Source organism: Prionailurus viverrinus, chromosome D2, assembly GCF_022837055.1.
Source record: "Prionailurus viverrinus isolate Anna chromosome D2, UM_Priviv_1.0, whole genome shotgun sequence".
Lineage (NCBI taxonomy): Eukaryota > Metazoa > Chordata > Mammalia > Carnivora > Felidae > Prionailurus > Prionailurus viverrinus.
Genome location: NC_062571.1, coordinates 46188470 through 46210139, shown reverse-complemented (window position 1 = coordinate 46210139; position 21670 = coordinate 46188470). Strand labels below are relative to the sequence as shown.

The 21670-nt window shown below is 38.0% G+C and overlaps 1 protein-coding gene across 8 annotated transcripts in view; it reads left to right on the top strand.

The window, feature by feature from the left end:
- The first annotated feature begins 347 nt into the window (after positions 1–347).
- The window catches only part of LOC125148345 (anthrax toxin receptor-like), a 56881-nt gene continuing 35558 nt past the window's right edge, over positions 348–21670 (top strand). For 7 of the 8 annotated variants that reach the window (XR_007145504.1, XR_007145500.1, XR_007145503.1 and 4 more), the window contains exon 1: positions 348–809. Coding sequence is in view for 1 of the 8 variants with exons in the window: in XM_047826359.1 (XP_047682315.1) it covers positions 535–809 (275 nt within the window). In the remaining 7 variants the exon portion in view is untranslated. Of the gene's footprint in view, positions 810–2758; positions 2832–21670 lie in introns of those variants that run through there. The other variant, XR_007145505.1, reaches the window with a different exon arrangement.

The following is a 21670-nucleotide window of genomic DNA, read 5'->3' as shown; positions in this document are numbered from 1 at the left end:
CTTCAGTGTTCACACCAATGACCATTAATTACTGTACTCTAGTCTTCCAGTTCATCGACCTCCTGGACACCCACAGGGATGTCCTTATCTAAACCACCTCAGCTGCCTTCTTTGAGTTACAAAAAGGCAGAGTCTTGGAGATTTTAATGGCCACCTGTGAGGGTTTAGGGTAAGAGACAAATGGAGGCCTCATCTTATCCCCCATCCAAAGATCCCATGACTCCTGCCTGGAGTTGTCAACAGGCAGGACACTGAGCAGAGCTGCAGGTCACAAAGTCACCATGCCAACCTTCCTGTCCATCATAAGGGACATCACAGGGAATTCTGTCTCTGTGGGGCAGGGAAGGGCCACTCAGGTAGTGGGACTACTGCCCCAGATCCAGCTGTTTGCCTCTTCCGCCCAAAGGCCAGGTACCAGGTGGAGGCTCTAAGAGCACCTTGGAGAAAGAGCTTGAGAGAACAAGGCTCCAGCACACAGGGTTGAAGGAGGTAGCAGGAGACAGCAGATGAGTCAGAAGCCTGTGGTGGCCGGGCATGGCCAGCGCTGATCCCCCTGCTCCAGGAGAGAGTGGGGCCTCAGGGACAACTAAGAAAATGGGGAGCAGCAGCCTCTGGGTGCCAGGCCCTGCACTCTCCCTGCTCCTGCTCCTTTTCCTGCTGCTGCCACCTCCATTGCTGAGCACAGGGAGCTTCCTGCACCACCTCCCAGCCTGGACACCCTTCCACCAGGGCACCAGGCACTACAGGAGCAAGATAGAGAAGCCAAAAACCTGCGAGGGTGCCTTTGATCTCTACTTGATCGTCGACACGTGAGCAGCCCTCCCACCCTGGGTGTTCTTCAGGGCACCTCTGACCTCAGGGTTACTGCTAGCATGAAGCGGTTCAAGTAGACCCCAGTTTCTGAGAAAGGGGAGGTGGGAACAGTCTTGATCAGACCCAAGATAAGACCCTCTGCAATCCCCTTGTTCCTGAGGCTGAGGGAATGCGCCCAAAATTTGTTCCCTGGGACTTCTCCTTTTGGAGAGGAAAAAGTGCCATCATAGAGTTGCTGGATGGCTCTCAGTCCCCCCACCAGCATGGCCTGGATCTGTGGCCTGCATGCCCCTTATATAGCTGGAGAGGCAGGTGATTACTAGGAGCTCCTTCTCAGCAGTTGTTAGAAGCTCTCTATGGTTTTTGGTTGTTGTTTGTTTTGTTTTTTACCCAAATGATTTCTGTTTTTACAGGGCCACAGAGATTGCCATGTTGCTTTTGTTAGGCATTGTCATAGTGTCACCAATTAGAAAGTTCTTTGCTCTCCTGCTGCTAAGTGTTTTGGTTTTTCTTCAGCCACTTGGAGACCATGTTACAGTTTGTGTGCACGTTCACAACAGTTTGGTCTGATCAAGCTTTGTCTTAGGAAACTGGGATGTGCATCTTATGGTCTTTGATGGAAAGGGGGTGGATCTTCGTGCTTGGAGAGACTGGAGAGGTTGCCTTGGTTCCCTTTTCAACTCCTCTGGTGGGTTGAGAATAAACTTTACAGATTCAGTGGTAGCAGTAACATGACTGTCAATATAGTGTCAATATAGCACTTTTTGGTTTCCAGAGCCCATTTACTATACTTTTGTCATCCTCATAATCATCGTGGGGTCAGGGGGTGGGGAGCACCCCAACATGTAGCATACGGACGTATTTGCATTTGCAATCTCCTGGAAAGAGGACGGAATCTAGAGTTTGATGAAGTAGCACTGAGACTGGTGGGACTGGCAAGACTCAGGCTTCATGTGTGCCCTGATGGCAGCATCCCAGGCTGTACTGCCTCTGATTCCTTCTATTCTCCATGGAGGCTGATGATTGGGGAGTTGTGTATCCAGCCCACTAGCATTTAAGGAAAGCCGGCAGAGCTGGGAGCCACCATGCCCACTGAATAAGTCCCTCTTCACTGTCCTGTGGAGGGACTTCTGAGTTGTCCTCAACAGGTTATGCCTCATTGATACTTGGCACAGCCCAGAGGGATGGTGATTTCTCTCTTGGGCATTGGGCTTGGGAGACGGATGGGCATTGTAAAGGAATGAAAGCCTCTCTGGGTCAGTCTTTGCAGAGGATGGTAATGAGTCCAAAGGGCCCCCTCAGGTGCCATGCTGTTACAGTGCTCCTGCCAATGCATATTTCTGCCATTAGGCCCGATATGGGTACGGTTCAACCCTGCAATGGATAAGAAGGGCTCTTTGCACAAGTAGGACATGTGAGAAAAACATTAATTGAGCACTTATTGTGTGCCAGGCAATGTGTTGACCACTTTGGTCTCCTCCTCCTTAGAGGAACAGGATCTATTTTCCTATTTTAGGGTGATGCAACGGAGTCTGGAGAGTCCAGTGTTTTCTCAGTGTCAATTAAGCTAGTTTGCTGCAAAAGATTAGATAATAGGGGTTGGTCTCCTCCCCTCTCTCCCAAAGAGGGTGTAAAGTAAGGGTACGAAAAGTACCATTCTAAAGAGGTGGTCAGGAAAGTCAGGGCTGACAGACAGGATTGTGAGGAGTTCAGGCAGGGGCAGTGTTTTTGACCAGAAGAGGTGTATGATTGGAACTAGTTTTAAGCGAATCACAGTTGAGCACAAAGGCAGAGACCAGTGAGGGGCTGGCACAGAGGTCCACAGACGACATGATAGTGGCATAGAACAATAGGGTAGGCATGGTAATAATGAGTGGCCAAGTTCTGCATGTTATTTGAAACTAGAGGTCACAGGAATCCAGACAGATTGGATGGGGGAGGCAATGTGTGACCCCAGACTGGGGGCAAGAGTAAGGTAGGAAAACAGCTTCATCACTGCATCTTCCTCACAACTATAGGTAAATGTTATTATCCCTATTTTATAGATGAGGGAAGGAAGCTGCTCAGGGGAAGGAATGAGGCCCTTAAGGTTTGGCATTGCCTCATTCAGATTTCTCAGATAGGAAGACATGGACCCAGAATTGATACTCTGAAGTGTCTTATTCCATAGCTCATTTCAAAGACTCCAAGGCTGGGTAGCTTTCTTGGAATACCTGTGATTGTCCTTGAAGACAAACGGAATTTGTCACCTGCATGAAGGTCTTGAGTAGTTTGCTTTCAGCTTATTCATTAGGTTCCTTATTAATTTGGTCATTCATTAGATTGAACAGGATGAAAATGAGTGAGTGTTCCCATGTGCCTGCCTTATTGGCCAGTGGCATATGAAAGCCAGGGAGCTCCAGGCAGAGGGACTGGTCTATGCAAAGACCTGAGCACTGAGGCCCTCAGGTGATCCCAGAGGATCCAAGTATAAGGAGGAAGAAGGAAAAAGAGTGGAAGAAGGAAGAGGACAGGCTAATGAGGAGGCCTTGGGCCCATGTAGGAGGTGTGTTCTTCACCTTAAGGGCAACTGGGGATCAATAGAAGAAAAGCTTTTAACAGAGGAGAGATGGATCAGATCTATGCTTTTATTAGAGGTACTGGATTCCTTGAGAAGGATGGGTAAGAAAGAGGAAGGATGGAAGCAGCAGCTGCAGTGAAGGTCTTAGAAGTTCCCAGAAGGCCTGAGAGACTAGGGGAAAATATGTAGGAACCTAAGGCAGATGTGCCCTGTGAAAGGAGAATGGGCAGACAGACTGCTAGGCAGCTCCCACATGTGTGGCATGGATGCAGAAAGAGGGACTAGTGTAGAGAAGAGAAGTAGAGCTTCAAGATCCATTCATTCTGGGGACATTGGGACTCTGGGCATTGCCACTGTGGGTGCATTGGGGATTGGAGAGGAGCTCACCACTGTCTTTCCTAGTATTAAAAGGTAAACTGAAACACTTTGTAATTTTCAAGGATTTGAGCATATATGAATTGGAATCAGGAAACACCAAACCTCAGTTATTAGGAGCACTGACAGGATCCAGTGTCAAGGTTTATATAGAGAATATATGAAAGAATATCAAAGAAATTATTTGAATGATTGTAGTTTAAGTAGTTACTAGCCTTATTTGGAAAAGCCTATTTTGTTGCTTGTGATTGGTGTGCCTTTGTAGGCTTTCAAGGTATCAGAGCTACCTCAGTCCAATGGCTTGTCGTGTTAATACTTTAATAATTACTCCCTTTTGGTCATCCTCTCATACAGGAGAGACTGACCAACAATTTAGTATTAGTGCCACTTTTAGTTACCATTAGGGTTAAGTTGTTCTTGTCTTTCATGAAACTTGTAGGTAATGATGTCAGGAACATCGGAAGAATTGTTTGTTTTTGCTATTCATCTGTTCATTTTTTTCTATTTCTCCAAGTGCAGTGAGACCATCTGATGTATTGATGATGGTTGTGGACACATATTTAAGACCTTTGAGAGAATACAGCACACCATGGAGACTACCATGCTGACTATCAGGAGGATAATAGCAAGAGACTAAAGAATATTCCTTAGCCAGCAAGAGACTAAAGAATGTTCCTTAGCCAGGGTACACATGAACCAAACCAGTTGGCATCAGATAAATCAAAGAATATATCACAAGAGGCATCAACCTGTTTAGCTAAGTGGCTTGTTTGTTAATTTCTCATATTTCAATGTCTACAATACCAGGGGTGTTGGACCAGGTACAGCAGGAAGTAATTGCTATGGCAGAGACTCCTCCTTGTTAGCCAGTAAGGAATCTAAACAAATTCTATTTTCTAAAACCACCTTATCAGCTTGAAATAATCCTTGAAACAAAGAGGCATACTTTGGGGTAGCATAATTTACTACCTATTATCTACCTCCTTTGAAATTTCCCCAAGAATTTTCAGTCTAGAAGTTGAGTTGGTAGCTTGTTTCATCTCATTGAATCCATCCCTTCGTCTTGAGAATAGGTCAACTCAGTTAAACAGTGATGTCTCATTTCAAGAGGCAGTGTTGCAGGTAGGATCCCAAAATTAGACCTATACCATGTGAGCAATCAGATATTTAATAAGAGATATTTCAGTGAAAACAAGGAAACAGTTAATGATTGGGGCAGACTATACATCAGGTCCTGAGTCCAGAGAGCAGCCAGTTGAGAAGACTTCCAGACCCAGATGTGGGTTCAAAGCGTCTCTTGTGTAATTTAATTGTCTCTGGTGATGTTATTGGGTGTTCAAGTGACTGTTCTGAGTGGTCCACACAGCATCAGACACAATGGTTTACTGTAAATGAGCCATTGTGTTGATTTCTATGAAGTTTATATCAAGTTATCCAGTTCAGTTTGGAGGACTTTGGGAAAAGGGCAGTTTTTATTCAAATCAGAAGGGTGGAAGAAAGTTGGGATCATTAATTTGGAAAGTTGTAGACAGATATTGGAGAAAAATAGAATAATTTAGTATCCACTCCATTTTACAAATGGATAACAGTGCCTCAAAGACAATGAACAGGTTTAGAATCTGATATCCATTAGGGTGTGTTGTAGGTTTTACTGAAAATATTTTTCATCTCTACAATTACCCCAATTTCTACCAAAAACAATCATAATAAGACTAATTTGTTTGCAAAACATGTCTAGTCTTATTAAACTGGGTCTAGTTATTTGCATATGTGCAGCAAGAATAGTATATGTACTATTATGTATTGTACATAGTATATGTACATATACTATTGTATATGTATATGTACTATTATGTATACTCTCATAATATTCCAGTTAAAGCTTTGGTGATATCTAAAGGGATTGTCTTTATACAGTCCATGTTGTTTTCTTAAAATTGGAAATGACTTAGATTCAATTTTTAAAAGCTTCCTTACTCTAAGAAGCCAAACTAAGCAGTTGGACAAATTTGTCCTGTAATAAGAACAGATTTTCACTGAATTTACGCAAATGTCTATATTGTTATGTACAGTAAGAATACTCAAGAATTTCCGGATAATAGAAGGATGAGATAGAGAGAGAGAGAGAGAAATACAGTTGGCCTTTGAACAATAGGGGTTTGAACTGCATGGGTCCACTTACACATGAATTTTTTATAAATGCAAGACATTCGTAGAAAGAGGCACTACACGTCTCTTCATCTCCACCCAAAGTTAGCAAAGCTAGATCCTGTAGTGACACCTACTCCTGGCTTTTCTACCCAGGAATATGGGAACCCTCTTTCCCAGCAGAGTCTAGGAGAAGACAGAGTACCTTTGACCATCTCCCTAGGTCACTTGCTCTACCTGACCCCTCTTATGTGGTTCTAGTACAGTTTCTGCTTGCAGGAAGTTCTGGCAAGCAGTGAGCCTCCAGTTTCCTGGTGCTGCCTCAGAGAACTGTCAGCACCATGGACAGCGCCCCTCCTACTGTCTGCTCTAAGACCCAGGCTTCTTCGGCCTGGTGCCATCCTACCCTGGTGTTCTCCCAGATTCCCTACTGAAGAGCTCCTATTCTGTGGTCCTTGCCAACTCTGACCAGTGACTGGATCCACCACTTTGGCAAGAATCCCTTCACAGAACTGGTTTCTTTGTGCTTCTCAGTTCAAGACCTCAATGATATGAGTTTCACATAGGTACTGGAGTGAGGAGTGCCGGGAACAGACCAGAACTCTGCTGTTCCAGCCTTCTCTGCATCTTTGCTCCAACTTCCCTTCACTTCTAGTCATTTGGTAATTTCTATACTTTTAAATCACAATGTTAAACACAGTTGTTGAGTTTTGAGAGGAGGAAAAAGTTGTATGTGAATTTTCAACTGTGCAGAGTGTTGGCACCCCTAACACTGATGTTGTACAAAAACCAGCAGTATTGCATTTTTGTTTAAAAAAGTTTGCTTTACCAAATTGCTATAAGTTATAGATAGGTTAAAAGAAAGAAGAAAAGGGACCTCTTAAGTATGGGAAACAAAATGTAGAAGAAACAGCTGTGTTTCAAAGTCATAAAAAATTATAATCATCCTCATCAGTTATTTCAGTCCCATTCCATGTAGTTAATTCTTTTTAAAAATTATTAGAGAGGGGCGCCTGGGTGGCTCAGTCGGTTAAGTGTCCGACTTCGGCTCAGGTCATGATCTCACGGTCCGTGAGTTCGAGCCCCGCGTTGGGCTCTGTGCTGACAGCTCAGAGCCTGGAGCCTGTTTTGGATTCTGTCTCCCTCTCTCTCTGACCCTCCCCTGTTCATGCTCTGTCTCTGTCTCAAAAATAAATAAACGTTAAAAAAATTAAAAATTATTAGAGAGAGAGAGAGAATGTGTACAAGCATAGGAGAGGGACATAGGGAGAGGAGCAGAGGGAGAGAGAGAATTCCAAGCAGGCTCCATGCTGAATCAATGCGGGGCTTGATCCCACAACCCTGGGATCATGGCCCAAGCCGAAATCAAGAGTTGGATGCTCAACCAACTGAGCCATCCAGGTGCTCCATGTAATTAATTCTTGTTAAAAGTTTTATGAATCTATCAGTTTCTCCACTAGAGTTCAAAAAATTCTCATGGCATTACCAGCTCAAGGTATGACATTAAAGTTATTCAGAATCTGTACTTGGCAGTCCCTTTTATGAATCTCTTTGAAGAGGAAGCACTTTTGCAAAAGCATGAGAGTAAAACAATAACTGTAAATGTCAAAAGATGTAAAGGTGGCCAATATTAAAGATCTTATGAGAGCCTATTACAGTGAAATTGATAAGGAAATTTTATTTTTTCTGACATAAACTTTAAGATAATAATTAGAATTATGACTGATAACGTTATACCATAACAGAATTCTACATAGACATAACAGAATTCTAAGGAATTTCATACATTCCCATGTGATTTGACATGTTAAATTAGCCTAATTGTCTAACATGTCTCTTTTATAAGGAAAGAGAAAAACAACTTTTGACATGTTCCAGGGACCCTCCAAAATATCCCAAAGTTAATTTGAGATAAAAAAAAAAGACTTCATTTAGAATTTCATTATGGGAAGTTTATAAGAAATAGCAAAAGATTTGAACACTTGATTAAAAGTCATCTGGGTTATCTATCCAACTAAAGTGACAAAGATTTCTGGGGCACTTGGGTGGCTCAGTTGGTTGAGTGTCTGACTTTGGCTCAGGTCATGATCTCACAGCTCGTGAGTTCGAGTGCTGACAGCTCAGAGCCTGGAGCCTGCTTCAGATTCTGTGTCTCCCTCTCTCTCTGCCCTAACCCACTCGCATTCTGTCTCTGTCTCTCTCAAAAATAAATAAACAATAAATTTTTTTAAGTGATAAAGATTTCTAAGGCAAACATAAAAAGTTACATAGTTGTAAAAAATCTTAGCTCTTACAAAAAAAAAAAAATCTTTCAATAGAGGAGACTCAGTTCCCCCAAGTAATCAAAGACCCAGTAATGACAGCATGAAGCACAAGAAATTATTTTGGTAAGACACAATATATTTGATTTCAAGATAGATTATACAAGGGTATAGAGCAACCTTTTATAATCTGTTATTAAGAGCACACCAAGAGGGGTGCCTTGGTGGCTCAGTTGGTTAAGCATCCAATTCTTGGTTTTGGCTCAGGTCTTGATCTCACAGTTCATGAGATCAGATCCCATGTTGGGCTCTACACTGACAGTGAGAACCTGCTTGGGATTCTCTTCTCTCTCTCTCTCTCTCTCTCTCTCTCTCTCTCTCTTTCACTCTGTACCTCCCCTACTCATGCTGTCTCTCAAAATAAATAAATTTTAAAAAGAGCACACCAATAGTTTAAGAAAACTTTTTCTGTTCAAAATATTAAAGAGAATTACATTTTAATTTTTCATAGGTATACTATTGATATTAAAGCTTATTTTTAAAATATTTTAATAAAATCATTCATTTTTCACCAGCTTGACCAAGTAAAATGCTTCTCTCACTTTCTGCTTTCTATTTCCATTTAGTTTTAATCTTCCATTCCTCTTTTTCATTATAAAATGACCATTCTTTTAGAACAAAATTACTCTTTTCCCTTAACAAAAGTTTATTTTCATACCTCATACCTTTTCTTACAAAAATACATTCTACTCTCCCTATATAGAGTCATTTCTCTTATTATTTCTAGTAGTTTTAATTGCATATGTTGATTCAAATTTTTAGTCCTTTAATTTCTAGTGAAAACTAAAATTGAGCTATTAAGGACTATTATACCAGCATTCTGTAGATTGGCAAGTTTGTGAATAAATTTCATAATTTCTGGAAGTATGTATATTCTACCTCATAGTAAATATTTCAGTGTGGCATAAGACACGTTTATTAACAAACCCAAATAGCTTTAGTTCCTCTGTAATAAGCCCAATGTAGGTAATCTTATGTTGAATAATTAGTGTTTCCATATTTTATCTTGTTTGGAAAAGGCAGTCTCATGCGTGTAGACTCATGTGCATCCAGCCACATAAGAATAAACCTTGAGCCTGGAACATGTTTTTCCAAAGAGATAACCCATACAGCCTGTGTCAGGCTTAGCACCTTGAGTGAGGACATTGCTCCTTGTTTAACTTTCTGAATGTTCTTTTGTCTCTGCTTAAACGATGTGCATCATATTGTACCTGACCAATCCACTGTTACACCTGTCTTCTGTGGAAAGGGGCAAGGCTCCTTCCACTGTTGCAGGAGATGCATGCTTAGGGAAATTGCCATGCCTAAGCCACCAGGAGAGGCCCACTGGGTATGGGGTCTAATGCTCACTAGTGAAGTTCATCTTGTTCTGTCTCTTTGTCAGTAAAACATTGTTCCATCCAGTGCTTGACTATTGGGTTTTTCTTGGGGACTTCCAACCATGATGTACTGATCAAAAGTGTTAGGGTTCTCTCCTGGAATTGTTAACTAGTGATCAGTAGTCTCCTCTCTTAGGTAACTAAGAGAGGTAAAAAATTAAAAAAAAAATAAGTGGGCTTTGAATCACTTATGTAGAAGTTTTTTGTTCTCATAATGAAATAATTTGTAAGATTATTTTTTATTACTCAAAGAACTGGATTGCATTCTGAATGATATCAAAGGGCTGACCAACCCTCTAACTACACTGCCTTCAATTTGTGTATCAGGGAGATTTTCTTCACCTCCTTATTCTCGTTTGTTATCTCTGGTCTTTCTGATGGCAACCATTTTAACAGATGTAAGGTGATATCTCATTGTGGTTTTGATTTGAATTTCCCTCATTATTAGTGATCCTGAGCACCTGTTACTCTCTTTGGAAAAATGTCTCTTCAGGGTTTTTTACCATTTTAAAATTGGTTTACTTTATTTTTGCCTCCTCTCATATTTTAAATAGTTTTTTAAGTCTTTGTCTAGTAAGTGTGATGCCTTGGCTTTCTTGGGGATGATTTCTGTAAATTTATTTAGATCCTTTGAATGAGCAATGTTCTGCTGTTTCTATGTTTTGTGATTTTACTTTGTTGAAAATTGGGTTTTTAATTATTATATTGTAACTCTCAGACATGTGAATATCTTTGAGAAAACATGTCATTTTAGGTCATACACCCATTTTTAAATTTGATTGTTTGTTTTTTTGTGATTGAGTTGTATGTGTTCTTTATATATTTTGGAAATTAACCCTTTATCAGAATATATCATTTGCATATATTTTCTCCCATTTGTGTAGATTGTCTTTTCAGTTTGTTGATCTTTTTTCTGTGCAAAGCCTTTTTATCTTGATGTTGTCCCACTTGTTTATTTTTGCCTTTGATGCTTGTCTTTAGGTGTTACAACTAAAAAATTATTCCCAAGACTGAAGTCAATAAATGATTTTCTTCTATAAATTTCATTTTTTTAACACTAACATTTCAGTCTTTACTCCATTTAGAGTTAATTTGAGTGATATAAGGATCTAGTTTCATTCTTTTGATTTAGAATGTCCAATTTTCCCTGAACCATTTATTAAAAAGATAGTCTTTTCTCCATTGAATATTTTTGACTTCCTTGTTGAATATTAATTAACCCTATAAGCATGGGTTTATTTTTCAGATTCTAAATTTTATCCCATTGATCACTGTGTCTGTTTTATGCCAGTATCCTGCTGTTTTTAACTACTATAGCATGTAATATAGTTTGAAATCAGGAACTATGATGCCTCCAGCTTTAGTTTCTTTCTCAGGATTGCTTTGGCTGGCCACTTGGGGTCTTTTGTGGTTCCATACACAGTTTAGAACTGTTTTTCCAATATATGTGAAAAATGCTGTTGGAATCTTGATAAGGATTTCATTGAATTTTAGAAGGCTTTGAGTTTTTTGGCTATTTTAACAATATAAATTCTTCCATTCAATGCACAGGATTTATTTCCATTTATTTGTGTTTTCTTCAATTTCTTTCATCAATGTCTTCTAATTTTCAGTGTAAAGAGTTTTCACCTCGGTTAAATTTATTCATAAATATTTTATTGTTTGTGTTATTGTAAGTAAGATTGTTTTCCTTATTTCTTTTTCAGGTAATTCATTGCTAATATATAGAAATGCTTCTGGCAGCACATCCTGACAATGTGCTGAATTTGTTGATTAGATGTGTGTGTGTGTGTGTGTGTGTGTGTGTGTGTGTGTGTGTAGTCTTTAAGATTTTTTAGGTATAAAATATGTCATCTGGAAATAGAACAACTTTATTTCTTCCTGTTTAATTCTGATACCTTTTATTTTTTTCTCCTGCCTGGCTACAACTTCCAGTACTGTGCTGAATAGAAGTAATGAGAGTAAACATCTTTGTCTTGTTCCTTATCTTAGAAGAATTTCTTTCACATTTTCACCATTGAGTATGATGTTATTTGTGGGCTCTCATATATGGCCTATATTATGTTAGGTGTGTTATTTCTATAAACCTAATTTCTTGAGTGTTTTTTTATCATAAATGGATGTTCAATTTTGTCAAATGCTTTTTCTGCTTCTATTGAAATAACCATATAATTTTTATCTTTCATTCTACCAATGTAATGTATCCCACTTATTGATTTGCATATGTTGCACTGTCCTTGAACCCCAGGGAGGAATCCCTCTTGGTCATGGTGTATGATCTTATTAAGTGTTGCTGAATTTGGTTTGTTAGTATTATTTTGGGAATTTTGTATAAATATTTATTTATTTATCAGAGATTTAGTCCGTGGTTTTCTTTTCTAATATACTTATCTGGCTTTGGTATCAGGGTAATAATGGCCTTGTAAAATGAGTTTAGAAGTGTTCTTTTGCTTCAATTTTTAGAACAGGGTGAGAAGGATTGACATTAATTCTTTAAATGTTTGGTAAAGTTCATTAGTGAAGCCATCTGCTCTTGGGTTTTTCCTTGTTGAGAGGGGTTTGATTACTGATTCAATCTCCTTACTCACTGCTGGTCTCTTTAGGTTTTTTCTTTTTTCTTGATTCAGTCTTCGTAGTTTGTATGTTTCTAGGAATTTATCCATTTCTTCTAGATTGCCCAGTTGTTGGCATATAGTTGTTCGTAGTAATCTCATATGTTCCTCTGTATTTATGTGGTATCAGTTCTAATCTCTCCTCTTTCACTTATAATTTTATTTATTTGGGACTTCTCTTTTTTTTTCTTTTGGTTAGTTCAGCTAAAGATTTGTCAATTTTGCTTATCTTTTCCAAGAACCAAGTCTTAATCTTTTCTATTCTTGTTATCTTGACTTATTTCTGTTTTTTATTATTTCCTTTCTGTACTAAACTGGACTTAGCTTCTAATTTGTTCGTTTTCTAATTCATTCAGTTGATAGATTTATTTGAAATACTTCTTTTTCCTTGATGTATGTGTTTATTGCTGTAAATGTCCCTCTTAGAACTGCTTTTGCTGCATTTCATAAGTTTTGGTATATTGTGTTTCCATTTTCATTTGTCTCAAGATACTTTTTTTCCATTTTAATTTCTTCTTTGATCCACTGGTTGTTCAGAAGTATTTTCTTCACTCCCATGCATTTGTGAATTTTCCAGTTTTCCTCCTGTTTGATTACTAGTTTCATACCATTGCAGTGAGAAAAGATTCTTGGTGTGATTTCAGTGTTCTTAAATGTATTAAGACTTATTTTGTGTCCTAACATATGATCAATCCTGGAAAATGTTCCTTGTGTGCTTGAGAGAAATGTGTATCCTGCTGCTTATGGATGGATGAACTATCCTATAGATGTCTTTTAGGTCCTTTTGACCTATAGTATGACTAAAATTTGTTGTTTACTTATTCGTTCTTTGGATGATACGTCTATTGTTGAGCATGGGGTATTAAAGACCTGGGCCAACTATTATGGTATTGCTGTTTATTTCCCTTTTTATTTCCGTTAGTATTTGATTTATATATTTAGGTTTTCTGATGTTGGGGCATAAATATATGCAATTATTATATCTGCCTTATGGATTGACCCCTTTGTCATTATATAATGACCTTCTTTGTCTCTTTTGGCCATTTTAAATTTAAAGTCTATTTTGTCTGATGTAAATATATCTACCACTCTTTTCTTTTGGTTACCATTTGCTTGAAATATCTTTTATCATCCCTTTACTTTAAGATGTGTGTTTCTAAGGCTAAAGTAAGTCTCTTGTAGACAGTGTATCATTGGGTCTGTGTTATTATTGGTTTTGGTTTTATGTTTTTATCTACTCAGTCATTCTGTGTCTTTTGACTGGAGAATTTAATTCATTTATATTGCCATTTGTTAATTGTTTTCAGATTGTTTGGTAAATCCATTGTTCTTTCCTTCTTATCTTGTCTTCTGTTGTGATTTGATGACTTTTTGTGACAGTATATTTTTACTTTTATTATAATTTTTTTGTGTAACTACTACAGTTGACCCTTGAACAACACAGGTATAAACATCTACTTATATGTGGATTTTTTTCATAAATACTATGTGGTACTATAATTGTATTTTCTCTTCCTTATGATTTTCTTAACATTTTCTTTTATCTAGCTTATGTTATCTTAAGAATATAGTATATAGTACATATAAATACATAATATGTGTTTATCAACTATATATGTTATCAGTAAGGCTCCTAGTCAACAGTAGGCTATTAGTAGTTAAGTTTTGGGTGAGTCAAATGTTATATGCTGTCAAATAACAAAAATTCAACCAAATAAATTTTAAAGGTCTAATTGGAATTTATTTTTTAAAAAATCATGAATCAGGCAGTACCCCATCTAGCAAGTAGAGGGGAGACCCAGAGGGCTACAGAAAAGGAAAGGTTTTTTAATGTATAAAGGAATAGAGGGGCTTGAGTGGCTCAGTTGGTTAAGAGTCCAACTGTTGATTTTGGCTCAGCTCATGATCTCACAATTGGTGAGATTGAGCCCCATGTTGGGCTCCATGCTGACAGTGCAGAGCCTGCTTGGGATTCTCTCTCCCACTCTCTCTGCCCCTCCCCCACTTGCACGCATGCATGCACACACTCATTCTCTAAAAAATAAATAAATAAACATTTTAAAAACAAATGTAGAAAGGATGTAGGAAAATGGAAATTATTAGCAAAGAATTCATTGTTTTAGGCAAGATTTCACTCCTGGGAGGAACAGAAGGGATCTATCAGTGCTGACCAGGAAATCTTCATGGTGACTAGTTAATGGTTACATTTATGGGGGGTTGAAACTGAGTTAGGTTAAATATTATCTTGGTTTGGGGTGTCTGGGTGGCTCAGTTGGATAAGCATCCGACTTCAGCTCAGGTCATGATCTCACAGTTCGTGGATTTGAGCCCCGCATCAGGCTCTGTGCTGGCAGCTCAGAGCCTGGATCCTGCTTCAGATTCTGTGTATCTCACTCTCTCTCTCTCCCTCCCCCTCCCTCCATCTCATACTCTCTGTGTCTCTCAAAAATAAACATTTAAAAAAATTTTTTTAAAAATATTGTCTTGGTTTACTGACTTGGGACCTTAACCTAAGTGATGCTATTTGGGGCTTGTGTTTTTTTTAACAACATAGATTTTCAACTGCATTGGGGGGTCAGCACCCCTAACTCCTATGTTGTTCAAAGGCCAACCGTATGTTGTTGTTTTTGTAGTTATGATGAGGCTTACATAAAATATCTTATATTTATAACATTACCTGACATATAACCTGACAACTTAACTTTGCTACCATTAACTAAACTTTATATACTTTTACCTCTTTGCATCACATTTAAGGTTATTGATATTACAACTTATTCATTTTTATATTGTGTATCCAATAACAAATTGCTGTGGTTATGAATAATTTTATTATGTCTGTTTTTTAACTTTTAAATTAGACTTGTGAGTGAATTATGAACCACCAATTTATTAGAGAATGTGACTCTGAATATATATTTAGTATTATCAATGGATTTTATACCAATGTTATGTTTTTATTATTTAAGTAGCATTATTTTATTTCTACTTGAAGAACTCCCTATAGCATTTCTTATAAGGCAAGTCTAGTGATGATGAACTCTCTTACCTTCTTTTGTTGTTATTCAGGAAAGTCTTTATCTCTACTTCATTTCTGAAAAACAGAATTGTTCAGTATAGTATTCTGGTTGACAATTTTTTTCTTTAATTATTTTGAATATATCATTTCGTTCTCTCCTGACCTAGAAAGTTTCTGTTGAGACATCTTCTGACAGTTTTATGGTACGTTCCCTTATATGTGACTGTGTTTTTCTCTTGCTGCTCCCAAAAGTCTCTCTTTGTCTTTGACTTATTAAAATTAAATATAACATGTCTGGTGTAACCATTGTTAGGCTTAACCTATTTGGAGTGCATTGCACCTCTTGAAGCTGGATTTCTATTTTTTCTCCATGTTTGGGAAGTTTTCAGCCATTATTGCTTTAAATATACTTTCTGTCCCTTTCTGTTTTTCTTCTTTTGGTATTTCCATAATACCTGTATTGTTTCCTTTGTTGATTTCTCATAAGCCCTGTAGGCTTTCCTTATTCTTTTTTATTCCCTTTTCTTTTTGCTTCTCTGACTGATAATTTCAAATGTCCTATCTTCTAGTTCATTGATTGTTTATTCTGCTTCTTCGAGTCTGCTATTGAAATTCTCTATTGAATATTTCAGTGCGGTCATTATATTCTTCAGCTCCAGGATTTCTGCATGATTTATTTTTATGGTTTCTATCTCTTTGTTGAATTATTTACATCATTTTAAATTTGTTAAGACTTGTTCTGTGGCCTATATTCTCTACCTTGGAGAATATTTCACAAGCGTTTGAGGAAAATGCATTTTGCTGTTGTCACATAGAGTGTTCTTTACATATCTGTTAGGTACAACTGGTTTAGAGTGTTGTTCACATCCTCAATTCCCTTATCCATTTCCTGATATTTTGTCTAGTTTCTTTGTCCATTATTGAAAGTAGAGTATTGAAGTCTTCAACCTTTATTGTAGAGATTTCTAATTCCCTCTTAAATTCTGTCAATGTTAGCCTCATAAATTTTGGAGCTTCAATGTTTGGTGAATATCTCTTTATAGCTGTTTTGCTGTCTTGATTATTTGACCCTTTTATGAATATATAATGTCCTTTGTTATTTATAACAGTTTCTTATTTAATGTCTATTTTATATAATATAGTTACCCAGCTCTCTTTGGGTTTCAGTTTGCCTTGAATATCTTTGCATTCTTTCACTTTCAACCTACTTATGTCCTTACATCCAAAGTGAGTCTCTTGTAGATAGCATACACTTAGATCTTTCTTTCATCTATTCTGCCAATCTATCCCTTTTGTCTGGATAGTTTAATCCATTTACATTTAAAATAATTGCTATATGGAAGGACTTACTTCTGCCATTTTGCTGTTTATTTTATGTTTGTCTTAGGCCCTTTTGCTCCTTATTTTCTCCTTTACTGCCTACTTCTGGGAAGGGAATCAAAACTTATTAGTACAAAATAGAATAATCAAGTTTTTATCCCCTTCTCATTTCCTCTCTGCATTCTATTATAGATATTTTCTCTATGATTACATGACCACTAACTGTAATATGCTAAATTTATAGCAATCTAATTATAATTAATGCCATCTTAACTTTAATCACATATAAAAACTCTACTCCTAAGCTGCTACAATCCCTCCTTTGTGTTATCAGTATCACAAATTACAGCTTTACACATTGTGTGCCCAGTAACAGATTTCTAATGACTTCAATGCATTTCTTTTGAATTCTATAGAGAGTAAATGTTCAGTTACAAACCAAGATTACAATGATGCTAGCTTTTATATTTGCTCTTGTATTTATCTTTACCAGAAAGCTAAGTCTGTATCTTTTTATGTTCATATAACTTCAAGTTACTGGTTAGTGCCCTCCTGTTTAATCTGTATGGCTCTTTTAACATTACTTAATGTTAGGGCAGGTCCATTGGAAATGGACTCCCTCATCTTTTGTTTATCTCTGAATATCTAAATTTCTCTATTACCTACAAAGGACAGTTTTGTAGAATTTGGCATTCTAATTTGATTTTTTTTCCTTTAATCACTTTAAATATTTTCTCTACTACCTTCTGTCCTCCAAGGTTTCTGATGAGAAATAATCTTAGTGAGGACAACCTGCATGTTACAAGTCTTCCTTCCTGCTCAAGATTCTTTTGTTGTCTTTGTCTTTCAGTAGGTTTATTATAATATGTCTTAGGGTGGGTCTCTTTAGTTTATCACAGTTGAAGTTCATTGAGGTTCTTGGATAGATTGATTTATATACTTCATACAATCATGTACTTTAAAAAATTAATTCTAATATAGTTAACATATAGTGTTATATTAATTGTAGGTGTACAATATAGTAATTCAACAATTCTATACTTCATTCAGTGCTCATCAAGATAACTGTGCTTTTAATCCCCTTCACCTATTTCACCCGTCTGTCACCCGCCTCCCCTCTGAAAACCATCTGTTTATTCTCTGCAGTTAAGAGTCTGTTTTTTTGGTTTGGCTCTTCTTTTCCTTTGTTTTGTTTGCTTGTTTCTTTGTTTCTTAAATTCCACATACCAGTGAAATCATATGGTGTTTGTCTTTCTCTGCCTGATTTATTTCACTTAGCATTTATACTCTCTATACATCCATTTTGTTGCAAATGGCAAGATTTCAATCATTTTTATGGCTGAATAATATTCAATTTTGGACATTTTTTTTTGCTGCTATTTCTTCAAATAATGTTTACGTTCTTTTCTCTTACCTATTTCTAGGATTCCTGAAGTGTAGATGTTGGTCTGTTTCATGGTTTCATGTAGGTCCCAAAGATGCTTATCATTTTTCTTCATTCTTTTTTCTTTCTACTCCTGACACTTGAAAATTTCAATTTTCCTATCCTCAGCTTCCCAGATTTTTTGCTGTGTATGCTCAAATATGCTATTGAACCACTGTAATAATTTTTTCAATAAAATTATTGCAAATTTCACCTTCAGATTTGTGTTTTTTAATAATTAGTTTTTTGTTGATATTCTCATTTTGTTCATATATCATTTTCCTGATTTCCTTGATTCTTAGTCCTTACTTTTCCCTTACCTCTGAGCGTATTTAAGATAGTTGCTTTAAGCCTTTGCCTATTAAGTCTGATGTCTTGGCTTCCTCAGGGTTGGTTTCTGAAAATTTATATTTAGTTCCTTTTTTTTTTAATATGAAATTTATTGTCAAATTGGTTTCCATACAACACCCAGTGCTCATCCCAAAAAGGTGCCCTCCTCAATACCCATCACCCACCCTCCCCTCCCTCCCACCCCCCATCAACCCTCAGTTTGTTCTCAGTTTTTAAGAATCTCTTATGCTTTGGCTGTCTATATTTAGTTCCTTTGAATGAGCCATGCTCTCCTATTTCTTTGTATGTTTTGTGATTTATTTTTGTTAAAAATTGGGTGTTTTATTATTTTTTAAAAAATATTTTTTTAATGTTTATTTATTGAGAGACAGAGACAGAGCATGGGCGTGGGGAGGGGCAGAGAGAGGAAGAGACACAGAATCTGAAGCAGGCTCCAGGCTCTGAGCTGTCGGCACAGATCCCAACACGGGGCTTGAACTCACAAACCGTGAGATCATGACCTGAGCCAAAGTTGGATGCTTACCCAACTGAGCCACCGAGCCTCCCCTAGTGTTTTATTTTTTTAATGTGGTACTCTGGAAATCAGAATTCCCCATGGATACTAGATTGCTTTTGCTTTTGTTATCTATGGTACAAGTGTGTAGATTTTTGTTTCTTTTGTGAGATTTCCAAACATTTTTTGTAAAGAATGTAACAATATCCTTGTATGTGATTACTGGAGTGTTTGTTCCTTTAGCTCACATTCAGCTAAGGTTTTGACAGAGATTTCCTTGAATGCTAGGAGCTAGAGCAAACATAAAACAGCACAAAAATTCAAAACAAAACACAGAGAACAAACACATCAACCAGTGTGTTTGCAAATGGTACTTTGGTGGACATTCCTTTACCACTTAGTTAGGCTTGCTCAGAGCCTAGAGATCAGCCCAAAGTGAAAGCTTAAGGGTTTTTATGGGATTTTTCTAAGCATGCTTCTGACTGGGCATACATGTGGCTTTTTAGATGTACCTTTGTCCACACCTGCTTTTGTACATTCTAATTGACCCCAGCCAGGTTAGAAGAGATGTACACAGTAATTTGTGAGTAAGGTCCATGCTGTCCCCTCTGGTTCAAGGAGAACTTTGAACTGGGCTACAGATCAAGACCAAAACTGCCACCAGGCTAGAAAGAGAGTGGGGAAAGAATGATTAAAAATGCCACAAATCTTACCTGTCATTTGAAGAGGCTGTTTTCTTGATTTGGGCATTTTCTTTATTGCTATAAACCTTTGATTGTTTTGTAGAGCTCCTACAGAGTAGAAAGTTGGTGAAGAAAGATTTTGGTTATTTTTTTTTTTTGGAATATTATTATTGGGGAACGAAGGCTTGGAGTTTCAGAATCTGCCTTTTTGCTGACATCCTCTATGCTATTAGTTTTTGTTTGTACTTCCATTTTTTTCATTTGTCAAAAAATGCTTGAACATAAATTTAAAAGCAAACACTTTGGCTTCTGCCTAGGAAAGAAGAGAATTTAATTTTCTTATAGTTCAGCTCTCCTACATGGATCTTCCCCACTCTTTCCATTCCCCCAGAGTAGTGACATCAGTAATATATTTTAGACTCAATCTTCAACAGTAGAGATGCCCTCAAATATCTGGTGATCCCCATCTCTCCATTCTCATTTCAGTGTGGGGTGATAAAACATGATTGGAGCTCTGTGTGCTGGAGCTCCACGTGGTTGCTCTGTTCCATACTGCCTCTCTCCTAGGTACTTATATCCTTGTGGTTTTTCCCACTACACAAGAGCACTCACATTCTTCTGTGTTCTAGAAGCTAGACCTTCCTTCAAAATCATCACAAACTTTTCCAGGGCTGGTAGATGGGTTGAAGACTCTTATCCTGTGAATCTTCTTTGGAAGATCCTCTTCACTCTGGGGGAGAACAGAGGAGAGTAGTAGGGAGAAGGAAAGTGAAAAGGATTACCATTGGTTAGGAGAGGAATTGCCTTTGTTGTAGTTTATCGTGGCGCTTCCATGAGAAAGTCTGTATTATGGGTAAGTTGTCAGAGTCTATTGCTATGCTCCCAGCAACTGTTGGTACAGTAGTGTCACCCCAGTCTCCCAAGTCCAATAGGTAGAGCATGGGCTTTGCTGGAAGATCTGGGTTCATATCCATGCTATTCATGGAAATTGTGCCAAATTCCTTGACCTGCGAGAGCCTGTTTTTTCATCTGTAAAATAGGAATGATGCTAATATCATTGGATTGATTTGGAATTGGAAATCATGCATATAAAGTGCTTCATAAATAGTGCTCCATGAATGATCATCCTGACATAGTTATAATAATCTATTCTTAGTTTCCTCACCATCTGTTGATAGTTTTAGATGAAACTTAGAGGAGGCAGTAAAAATGATAAAGGGATGATGTCCTTGGATATGAGGACCACACATATAAACATGACATTTAGGATGTTTCTTGACAAAGTTATCACTGGAGGAAAGAGGAAGGGCCTCCTTGTGGGTTCCTCGAATTCATATGACATGAACTGTCAGATCCAGAAAAAGAATCCAGGCCAGGGAATCAGACAGTTTTACCCCTTAACATCCATAGGATCTTGACCAAGACTCTTAGTGACCCTCACATTTGCCAATCATAACCTGGAATAGTGCAGAACTATAGAGATGTTGGATTGCAAAGATCATTGAACCCTGAGCTGGTAAGACTCATTTAAGGGCTTCCTGCTTAGACAGAAGGAGACATCATAAGGCTCTAACCTGCTTGAGCGTCTTCACCAACTAGGAACTAAAGTGGGAGCCTATGAGTGTGAGAAACTGAAAATTAGAAGAGGAAGTGGCTTTTCCTGTGGCTTTCCCTGCTGGCCAGAGCATGATGGTGACAGAAGATCAGTATCCTAGGTCTATTCCTATCTCTCCCCTTGCAGTAGTGCTGGAATAGGCCTTCTGTGTCTAGAGTGGCTCAGCTTTGAAGGAGGAAGGGAAATTAAATAGTCTGAGTGGCATAGCCTTCCTTGCCTGAGGTGCAGGCTCCTGTTGGGAATGTCTTTTCCTACTCTGTGAGTGCCGGAAAACATGAAAGTATGAACAGAATCTGTGTGTGTGTCATGAGGAATGGTTGGCAGGTCAGACTTTGGCCTACAAATGGATCCCCAACCGAAGGAGGTATGTCAGGATAGCTCTGATACCCAAGAATCCAGAGTCCGTTAAAGAATTACAGGGAAAGCTTGGGTCACTCTCTCAGCCTAGATGTATTGCTTTCAGAGGCATTTGATGGAATGTGGTGCAAGAAAACCCTGTCTTGCATCCCACTACACACCTTTAAGGGGTAGAAGAGGACAGTGTTAATGGTTATTCCA